At 41.8% G+C, this 11,443-nt stretch overlaps 1 protein-coding gene across 2 annotated transcripts in view; it reads right to left on the minus strand.

Annotated features, from left to right (window-relative positions):
- The window catches only part of GRAMD3 (GRAM domain containing 3), a 58,111-nt gene that overhangs the window by 6,421 nt on the left and 40,247 nt on the right, over positions 1–11,443 (minus strand). For both annotated transcript variants that reach the window (XM_015413531.1, XM_015413530.1), the window contains exons 7-12: positions 9,807–9,878; positions 9,618–9,698; positions 7,575–7,686; positions 6,069–6,191; positions 2,578–2,665; positions 1,655–1,759 (exon numbers count right to left, since the gene is read on the minus strand). In XM_015413531.1, coding sequence (XP_015269017.1) covers positions 1,655–1,759; positions 2,578–2,665; positions 6,069–6,191; positions 7,575–7,686; positions 9,618–9,698; positions 9,807–9,878 — 581 coding nt within the window. The remainder of the gene's footprint in view (positions 1–1,654; positions 1,760–2,577; positions 2,666–6,068; positions 6,192–7,574; positions 7,687–9,617; positions 9,699–9,806; positions 9,879–11,443) is intronic.

Genomic DNA, 11,443 nt, shown 5'->3' on the forward strand with positions numbered 1-11,443 from the left:
ATTAATTTGCTGAAGAATAAAGGGGGGGGGAGAGCATCTAGTACACCCAAGTCACATAACTGTCACCTTTTTGTTTCAGTCTTGGGGTATCTTGGAGGCTGATGTAGTTTTGACTTTGCAGTTCAGAATGCCTTAATTTATTTCTCCCACAGAATGGGAAAGTTGGCAACTTGACCCATACAAATTTGGGAGCTGCCACTGGACTTGTGCACAACAGGAGCCACATAGAGATGCTGTTTATAAGAACTGGTGCCTCCACATGCTGGTATTACTGCTATGATTTCTGTAATCATGGCAGCCTGAAAAAAGGTGTCATGATAGCACACATTGCAGCGCTGAGGTGAACAGTGCTACACTGAGGCACCAGTCCTCAAAACAGAGGCTCCAATATGAATGTATCTAGGCAGTGAGCACAGAGAATGCGGGGGGGGGGATACACACACACCACAGTTGGCATGAAGTGAGCATGGTTTTTCATTACAATTGCTCTGTTTCTTGCATATGATTATGAGCTTTGAGCTGAAATTGTGTGTGTGTGATGGAACAAAACTGGACTGTACAATGTCAAATTTTTCTTAGTAATTTTTTTCTGGTTCTGTTCTGTGGCACACTGAAATTTACAGTGCAGTCCTACGCAGAGTGTATGATTACTCTATGAGCTTTGAGCTGAAATTGTGTATGTGTGATTGAACAAAACTGGACTCAGTACAATGTCAAATTTTTCTTAGTAATTCTTTTCTGGTTCTGTTCTGTGGCACACTGAAATTTACAGTGCAATCCTACACAGAGTTATGCCCTTCTAGCCCACAGGCTTCAATAGAAGATTATAATTCTCTTGAGGATAGCACTCTTAGTAGATTAAACTTTCCCCATCACTTTAACTCCATGCTAAGAAATGATTAACTTGCTTCTGAATATCAGGCTTCTATTAAAAGCACATGAATAGGGCTAGCAAAAATGCTGATAACTTTATGGCAACATTTGGACATCCTGAAAAACCAGAGTTCATGGCTTGATTAAAGTCTGTTGTCATGTGAAATCTGAATGCACACTGCCCAACAAACTCATGGGTACTACATGGGATTTTAAACCATGCTTTGTATTGCTATAGGGTGCAATATGTGGACTGGAATTTTGATATCTGTGGTGAGAGATGAAGATCGCCCCAGACTGTGTCCGAATCTATCATTGGCAACGAGAGATCCTAACAGCACAGTAACAAGACAAAACAAACACATTTAGGACCGACTTCACATATTTTGCCATTTAAGTTTCAAAACACTTCATATTTGCATCATGCATTTCCCCTTAATTCATGATGAATGAATACCTTCAACTAAAATCTGAATTGAGTTACTTAAAAAAAAAAAAAGTCATAGGACTGAGTGGGAACAAGAGTGCAGCTTTTAAGCTAGTTCCCATATATTATCCTCCTAATTACCTTGCGATATGAATTTTGCCTCTCTATAGATTGCCAAATGGGAAGCTTCATTAATGAGTGCTTTAAAGTGATAATTTGCTGAAGAGGCAGAGCACAACTCTAGGGAAGGTGACCTTGATAACTCTGAAATAACATATGGAAACTTAATCCAGCAGGATGAATATTAAAGTGGGAAAAGACAGAGGATTCTTTTAGAGAAAAAAGTACCCTTACTCATTAATATGCGAATCCTCAAAGGATGCCATGGAACCAAGTTGCTCCTCCAGAATGTGGATTTTATATCTCATGTAGAATGTAGAGAAAATTAGTATACAGACACTGTAAGTAACGGGTGGGAAGGAAAAAAGGAAATCTATGACCATCAGGCAAAATAGGAAGACATCTGTTGGTTTTCGAAACATATTAAAGAGTTTTCAGTCATGCTTTACATTAATCCAGCCATCTAACATTATTAAGGATTTAACATTCAAATCCCCATACCAACAAAGGCAATGTGTTTCAGTTTAAGAAAGAAAAGCTCAGGTTTCAGTAAGAAAGGCAGACTATATGTGGATTTCAGGGCAAATTATACAAAGACCCATAATGAAAACCAATCTTATGAATGCACCCAGAGTTTGACTCTGTAAAACAGGTGTCTCCAACATGGTGCCCGTGGGCATCAACACCTTTTCTGGCATTGATCAATTGTTGGGGACCCCTGCTGTAGAAGATTCTGTTGAAGGGCTGGTCTCATAGATGCTTGGATTCCTGACACAGAGAGATATCCCACTATCTTATAGGATTTACTCTCTGATGTTCTGCAACTCAAACCTAGCTGTGCTGACTCATGTGATGCTACTAGCTCCTCCAATTTGTAACCCCCACACAACCTTCCTTCCATTAGCCTCCTCAAGTTTGGTAAAATGATTTTTGAAATTTGAAATTTCATTACCTACAACATACAGTTCTGAGCAATTTAGAAAAGTCACATTTTCCTCCTGCCATTTCACACAATGGAAACATTTCATGTGGAATGTATTCAAATATTTATTGGTGTGCAATAAACAAGAAGCAGGAACTACTAAACCCTTTAGCATAGTCTTTCCTGTGAAGGTGTCCTTAGGCATATAGTTTTGGAGGGGATGGTTCATACTTACAGAATTGCATATAAAACAAGTATGTGGTTCACAGATAGAAGCTTTTGGTAATTCGTTCTGTAGAAGAAACCAAGGATTCTAGGAGTAACTATAAATGAACAAAATATTTATGTCCACTGACCACTGAAATCTGAAAATAACATAACTGAACACACAACAGGAGACTATCGGACATTGGATTGGATACCACAGAGGTTTTCTGGTGATGGAAGGAGGCCTTTTCATCAATCCTCCAACTGCAGACCTCCAATTTACTTCTCATGCTGTTCCTGGAGTACCCGTGTCCCCCAAGTGTACCATCTCTGGGATGTAGTTGTGACTACCGTTAGCCAAATTGCTTTAGTTATTAATAATTGTGGGGAATTATAATATTTAATGAGCAATTGGCAACTAAGTGGCACAAGACTATGTATACAGAAGTCCCACCTTTCTAGTAAAACCAAGAATAAACATAGAAACCAATTCTTTAGAGAAATGGGTTCTTTACTGAAGAATATTTCAAACATACAATAAAACACAAACACACATACACTTATGCAGACCTAGGAAAATTAGAGAGAAAGGGATAGCGACATTCGCATGAGCAGGATGTTTAGTTGAGGGGTAATATTTACCTATCCTCAGTGTGATGAAGCGATCTACAGGAAAAATGGGGAGACTATAAGGAAATAAGGGTCTTATTCTGAACCAGCAGAACATGTGACTCTGGGCAGTGCTACACTGAGAGCCAGCAGGATGGGGCAGGGCTTAGGTATGGAAACCGAGCGAGCACATGGCTAGACCAGCTCTTTTATGCCATTTTGGGGCTTGGAGGTGGGCTTCACTGGCCACCTCCCTTGTGAGGCCCCCCTGGTTTGTCCCCCCTCCCTGATCTATCCCCTGGACGTTTCCTAAAAAAACTGGTTGCAGGAGGATGGGGCAGGGTTGGGCAATGTTGAATCCAATCACTTTACCAGTGGCACCTTTGGAGAACAATAGCTGAGTCCAGGGGTATTGTCTTTTAATGGCTCTGGCTGATGAGTTGATGGGTTTAGCTGGCAGAGGCTTCTTTGTTATGCTGCGGAGCCTAAATGCATCATCTGGTGCAGGTGAAGAGGGGTGGGTAGGGGTTGCCTGCATGTTGAAGGAAAGGTTTTGCTCATGGAGTCTCTTCAGGATTTTAAGTCCCTTTTGCAGAATATGGCATTTCCCCATGGCACATGGTTATTGGTTTCTGTGTGTTCTCTATGTGTAGGGAGCTGGTCTCTCTTCCTGCTGCGCTGAGGGTAAGAGAGGGCAGGTAACCTCAGGGACCATTGGCACATCATCTCAGGAGGAGGCTTTTCCTCTGCTGGTGTGTGTCTGCAGCTGGCATCACTTTGGGTCACCACACAGTTCAGTCCCTTTTTCACACTAATTGCACAGTCCAGTTTTATCACTTATGAATTTATGAGTCCATAAGAGCACTACATGTGCCTTGCAGGGCAACACTACAGTGGGAGGGGGACATGAGGAAATCACATTTTGCTGACAGAAATCCTTCTGACAGTGGACATTTTCAGCAAGTTCCAAACAATCACATTTAACCAACATTACTGACATATACATGAACCTGGCATATTGTCAGGTTTTTGTGCATTTCTTATTCTTCTCTCCTTCCCCATCCCTTTGCACATGGAGAATCTTAGGTAGAACTTAATTGTAGTTACCTGGATTATACGAGTGTAGTTGTGTGAGTTAACTGGAGCTAGTTTCCCCTAAACCAACTAGGATTCAGTACTAAAGCTTAATTCAGCCTTAGAATCTTGGTGGAGTGGGGACTAACTCCAGTTAACCTGTGGGCCTGTTTTCATTATATTTTGGGTAGCTGAAGTTCGTTCTAACTAGAATTCCTTCATTGCATTCCACATAAAAAGGAAGGAATGAGGCAAACACACAAACCTGGTAACAAGCTGGGTTCACACGCAAGGAGGGTGGGATATAAATCAAATAAATAAATGTCCATTTAAACCTAGTTAAACATGGGCCTGATGGCAGTCTAGAACTGTCAAACCACTAGATAGGATTTTTTTCCATTGAGCTACTACCATCTGTTAAGGCAAAGAATGTTTTGAAGGGATTGAAAGAAAGTTGACAGGTTTTTGTCTCCTATGAAACATGCATACATTATTGAATTTACTCTTAACAGTAGTACCATCAGCACTGGGCCCTTGTCTATAGGAAAGCTTTGATTAAAAATCCATAGTCTGAATCAATGGTACATTGTTTAATGGGCTTTTCGGTCATGTGGGAGAAATAGACAAACTAGTTTACAATTTGCATTATGAACTATATGCTGAAGGATGGGACACAGAGAAGAAATATGTAAAGCTGTTCTTGTACAATTGAACATAAGAAACTTCCTTAAATCAACTCATCTTCCTCCTATCCACTCAGATCATTGGTTGATTGCTCAGTATGGCCTACTCTGATTGTTAGTCATTTTTAAGGAGTCAGAGAAAAGTCTTTCCCGACATTCTGTAAGTGTGTGTGTGTGTCACAGTCCTTTCCTCTGGAGGCTAAGCCTCCTAACAGAATGCTCTGCTGGTGTCAAAGGTGGCCTCAGAACTGGGAGGGGGGTTTGCATCCACCTGGTTTCTTTTGCCAGTCTTGTCTGAGGCAACCAGTGGAGAATGGCTGGAGAATTCTGGAGTATCCCCACTGGCCTCCATCCTGACCCCTTTCCATTCCTGTACAGTAAGCTACGCACATCCCCTGGCTATTTGCAGCCTATTAGGAGGAGCTACCTCAGCTGTCTTGTAGTCTCACTCTGTCCCTTTAGCTAGTCAAGGATGCTGCTGATAAGCTGCAAGGGTGGTCGTGTCCCTTTAAAGAGGAGCAGCCCCACAGCTGCTGCGCAGGTGAGCAGTGACCTCTCCTCCCTCCTGTGGTAGCCTCCCGGTAAGGCCAAATATTCCCCTATCCCTGGACACATTTGTTGCCTACGATTCCTTTAACTGTAGACACCAGGGATCAAACTGGAATGTTCTGCAAGCAAAGCAAGTATTCTGCCACTGAGCCGCAGCTCCTTCCATGCTTATCACAGAATCTGATAGCACATGGAGACCTCAGCTACAATTAAATAAAAACACAGCTGGGGGAAAGCTTCCAGTTCCAGTATGTGAGCTAGGTCTTCTAAAGGATGAGGAACTAGAACACACTAAACCTTTGCTCGTCGCTTTTAAATATATAAGAAGTGTGCCGCTGTCCCTCAGTGCTTTACTCTCCCCTTCCTGCTTCAATTCCCAGGTTGTATTGAAAATGTTTAGATATGCTACCTTCTTTCCCACCATTCCAAATTTTGGTCTCTAAAAATAAATAGCAAGTTTATCTATGCACATCTTAATTGCATCTTTGCTTCTTATTGCAAAAACTGGGGTTTGAATGCAAATATGGCAATGAATGCAAAGAACTGAGGGAAGAAGGCAAATCCACCCTGCCCCTTCCTTCAAAGCTGGGTCTAGTTTATTTACCGTTGCAAGAAACATTCTTGAGTTTACCATCGCACAAGCATTTTGAGTGTACGTCTGCATGGGCAGGTGATGCCTCTACCTTGGATGCTTTCAGATGAGTCTTGGTGTCAACAGCAAGGTAATCTGCCAGAAACAAAAATTTAAAACTACGAGTCAAGCACGTACAGCTTAAATAATGATTCTGCAGAAAGTGCAATCTAGCCTCACTGTATTTGTATGATTTTTGCTACCGTTCCAAGAAGATGTATTGTGTTTAGGAACGGAAGTCTCTGGTAATCAGAATCAGGGAACATGGTGCTCAGTGGCAGGGTATTCCTTTGATGTACTTTGCACAACTCAGTGCATTATTTCAGCCAGAAAAAAATAATAGTTTAGTTTAGGGTTACCATATTTTGAAACGCAAAAAAGAGGACATATTTCTGTTTGACTACTTCAAACAAGTGATTGCTAGGACAAATTTCATTTTAAATACCCCTACTATTTTAGCTGTGGTAATTCCTACTAACTAAGAATATTCCTAACTTTCCAACCCCAACAGAGAATATTTTCATAAGTGTTTTAAAAAGAGCCCCAAATAAGACGGACACCAAAAGAGAGGACATGTCCTCTAAAAAGAGGGCATCTGGTAGCCCTGTTTCATTGGATTCTGCAACATTTGCAGGAAGCAAGTTTTTAAAAATGGTGATTTACAAATGAAGGTATCAATCTAAGAAGTAAAACACGAACTATGCATTTTTAACATATTGTATCCAGGTTCACCTGACTTGGACTCTGTCACATCTTAACTGCAAGGTAGTGCTATTTGGCTGGGGGAGGGGACTATGCACTATCAGATAGGGCCCTGTCAGAGCCATTTGGGTTGGAAAATAGTGGGGGGAGGGAGGCTGAAACCCTTCTCCCATCCCCCCAAAGGTTGCCTGGAGTGGTTCGTAGGAACTATATCACTCCAGTCTTGTTCCACTTATACTGGCTTGTTCCAGCTGTATTGGTTCCCCATTCAAGGTGCTGGAATGGACCTTTAAAGCCATATACAGCTTAAAGACTGCATACAGCCATATGAGCCTACTCCACCACTATGGTCATTCACAAAGGTCCTACTTCATACGCTCCTGCTGCCTGAGGCTAGATGGGCAGAAACCCAAGAAGGGACCTTCTCAGTTGTGGTGCAAAAATGTTGGTTCTCCCGCCCCCATAAATTTAATCTGTCTCCCTTTATTGTTGTCTCTCACCAGCAAGTGAAGATTTTGTTTTGTTTTGTTTGGCATTCCCTTATTATCATTGGCTTGCCTCCTTGTTTGTATTCTCAAGTGTTTGTGTATTTGTATGTTTTATTTAGTTGTTTTTATTATTTTATATATGTTTATCCATTTAAAAATTGTTTTTATTGTTTTCCACCCTGGGGACCTTAAGTTGGGTAGAGAGGCAGCATACAAATATTTTAAATAAATGTAAATAATAATTAATGCAAAGCTACACATGACCCTCAAAACAGCATTTTATCTTAACCTTGAAAATGTTCCAGTTCTGGAGTCTGAGAACCAGTGCTGCTAGATTCTTCCATTTCCTGCCTCCGCTGCCGAATGATGCCATCCAGTTCAGAATAATCTTCACTCAAGCCCTAAGGGGAAGATGCATCAGAAATGCCAGCTATGATTGAAAGGCATGTTAGCTAGGTCCCTTGTGCCTTCAGTGATTCACAACAGTAAGAGACTTTCAATCTGAGGCAACATAGTTCAATGAACAGCACAGTAGTAGTATGGATGTGGAAGATTTAAACACCAGTCCCATGAAGCTCAGCAGATGACCTTAATCAAGTCACACTCTGTCAATCTACTGTAATTTGCAAATATTTATAATTAATCTCATATGAATGATGAAAAGAAATACTGCAGCTTAACTCAGTGACCAATAACTGCTGTGTTTATTAGTTGTTGTAGATTTTCTGAGCTGTATGACCATGGTCTTGGCATTGAAGTACCTGACGTTTCACCAGCAGCTGTGACTGGCATCCTCAGAGGTATAACACAGAAAAGATGGAGTACTCTCTGTGTCAATGTGAGAAGAAAAATGGTAGGCAGGTAATTTATATCTATTCAGGAAGGTGGGGTAGGGCTGAGTCATTATCATGTAGGAGTTCCCCAGGCTGTGACATGCTAATGGAGGAGCTTTCCTGAGGAGGTTCTTTTGCATATGGATTGGCTGTTGAAATTCTAATCTTATCTGTAGTGCTGTTGTAAGATGTATTCAGACCCACCAGAAAAATACAACAACTGCTACTATCAACAAAAGACAGAAGAGACCCCCTCATTTCTGCAGGAGTATAATGCATATCCTGCAGTTGTGGACAGGTTTACATCGAGACCACACAGCGTAGTATCCAGACAAGAATAAAAGAACATGAAAGACACTGCAGACTTGGCCAACCTGAAAAATCAGCAGTGGCTGAACACAGCCTAGCTCAAACAGGACACAGTATCTTATTCCAAGACACTGAAAGGCTGGACAACACATCCAAATAACATGTCAGATTACACAGGGACGCCGTTGAAATTCATAAACATAAACACAATTTCAACAGGAAAGAACCGAGTTTAAAAATAAATAGGGCATGGTTTCCTGTCCTGAAAAACACAAAATGCTCTACATCTTACAACAGCACTACAGATAAGATTAGAACTGAAGCTTCTGATTTGTCTTCAAGAGCAGTCATGTGCAAAGCATATTACAATAGTCAACAGTGTGACACTGTCATGTCTCATAGTAAGTCCTTCTGCATCCTATGGCATGGGAGTGGAGATCTTCACACTGGGGTATTGAGCCTTTTGGCAACTATAACATGTAAAATAGCTGATTTTCTCAAGTGCTTTATGCAGTTTGTCATAGACACTGTAGTTCTCTGTGATTTAAATACAACCCTTTCCTAACCATTAAGCCAAGAGCTCTAAAGGAAAGGTAGAGACTCAGATCCTGTGGTTTATATCCAGACTCTGAATAGTATTCCTTATTGATTCAGTGACTGCTTACTTATGTATCACATGAACAGATAGCTAGAGAGCCAGTTTGGCGTAGTGGTTAAGAGTGTAGACGCTAATCTGGGAGAACCAGGTTTGATTCCCCACTCCTCCACATGCAGCTGCTGGTGTGACCTTGGGTCAGTCATAAATTCTTTCAGAGCTGCTCTCTCAAGGGCAGTTCTTGGGAGAGTTCTTTCAGCCCCACCTACCTCACAGGGTGTCTGTTGTGGGCTGGGGTGGGGAGGGGAGGGGAAAGGGATTGTAAGCCACTCTGAGATTCCTTCGGGTAGTGAAGGGCAGGGTATAAAGCCAATCTCTTCTTCTTCTAGATTTCTTTGGCAACTCTTTGTTTATCTCTTTTTTAGATAGCCACAATGATCTAGAACACCCCCCCCTTCAATAAACGTAACTATGATAAAAATCTGTGCCTAGGATTTCTTATATATCCTTTGATACTAATAATTTTATTTAACAATATTTTAACCTTCACAAATTCCTTTTAAAATCCACATTATTAGTAAAATGAGAAAATTACCAAAGGTAAGGTTGTAGGGCGATCAGCTCTGAAGCTGTTTTCTGGAGACGAAGGATTGGGACTGTTGCCAACACTCACATCCTAAAGATACAGTGTTAAAATAATACTGATTGATCACCTACCAACATATTACAAATGAAGAGAAACAATATACAAAATGTACACACAAAGGGAGCAGATAGCACATACCTCTAAGTGCTGGCAAACAGATTTTAATAGTTTGTAAGCTGTGTCTCTGGAGAGAAAGGAGATGAATATGTACTGAAAAGAAAACCATCAATAATTATTGTTCAATGACCTCCAGACCTTGTCTTACTAATATAACAACTGAAGCATATTTTGGTTTCATTATCAATTGGTTATTGAGGTAATTCAGGATTGGGCAATTCAGCAAATTTTCTTGAAAAGGGTTTTCAGAATATTTATGACATGCTCACAAGCCTCCTGGCCAGGCCTGTAGCTAGGATTTTTTTAAATTTGAGGAACCTTTAAATAAGTCAGGGGGCATCCCCCACATCCCTGCACGCCCCCCCAAGTGAGCAGCCCCGCTCCAGGTGAGCTGCTCTTCCTCCTTCATAAGCCTATTCGGCAGATCCCTCCTTTGGGATGGGTTCAAAGGAGAAGCCCCATTGGAGCCAGGGACTGGTGGGACAGGTGCAGCTGACAAGGGAAGAAGTACTTGTTGGGACACCCAGCTTGTGTGCAAAGGAGAGAGTTTGGGGGAAGGGGCTGCCATGGCGGGTGGGGGGAGGCAGCCCAGCACTTACCCAACAGGGAAGGGAACGCACTTCCCCCCGGGCCTGGTCCGTCCGCCTGCCGAAGGACTCAGCAGCCACTGGCCAAGGGAGCAGGGCACAAGTGCAATGCTTGGGGCTCTGAGTTAGCCCACTAGGCAGTGCTCGGTGCTATAGGGCTGGCAGTTTGGAGTGCATTGTCCCGGGCCGCACTTAGCTTGCAGAGAGGTGGCTGAGTTTGGGAAGTATTATGCCATTAAAGGTGTCTGAATCTGAATCTGAGTTTAGGAAGCTGGTGACTCTGCTTGGCAGCGACAGCTTGCCTGGCCACTGTGCTCCCTGCAGTCTTTTTTTTTTGTTTAAAAGCTTTATTCCCTCTCCTAAAAAGGAGAGATATTTCGCTTAATTAGAAAGGGGGAGGGTATATAGTGGGATCAAGAGAAAGCTGAGTGATGTTTTAACTAGTAAATTAATCTGTTAGTAATATAAATCTTTTCTTCTTTTTCTTCTTGAGTGTGTTGTCAAACTTCTTTCTTCAAACCGGTTAAGTACATTGTCTATGTTAATATGTTAGTAGTGTCCCATTGGTGCCTTGTTAATAAAGTCTTTTCAAAGCGCATTTCGAACCGATTTTCTGCGGGCTGGCTTCTTTTAACCTCCAGCTTCTACAAGGAACTTCCTCCGCTTGCTTCTCTCCGGCTTCTCGGCTCCTCCTCCGGGTCGCTGTTTTCTCTTTTTACAAACTGCCAATGCTGCAATCCTTGTTCCGTCGTGCCTCTTCAAAAGATCTTTGGCTTTGAGAATGGATTTATCCTTTTTCTTTCGCTTTTAAGTTTAAACGCTGCCATTCTCTTAGCTAGACCTTTTCTCCGCAACTATTGACTTTTAAAAGTGCCTTTTAGGGCACTTTCTCGCTTGTCACAGTTCTACATTTCTCAAAATACCCAGTCAAGGTCACAGTCGTTCACAGTCTGGTTATTAAACAGCCGGCTCTTCGACAAATAAAACGCCCACCTCGGAAGCTCCTCCTTTCTTGTTAGCTAGTTTTACAGTCCAGATCCGACATTTTGGTTTTTTTGTTTACTTTTATTA

This window comes from Gekko japonicus, unplaced genomic scaffold (genome assembly GCF_001447785.1).
Source record: "Gekko japonicus isolate JY-2015 unplaced genomic scaffold, Gekko_japonicus_V1.1 scaffold245, whole genome shotgun sequence".
NCBI lineage: Eukaryota > Metazoa > Chordata > Lepidosauria > Squamata > Gekkonidae > Gekko > Gekko japonicus.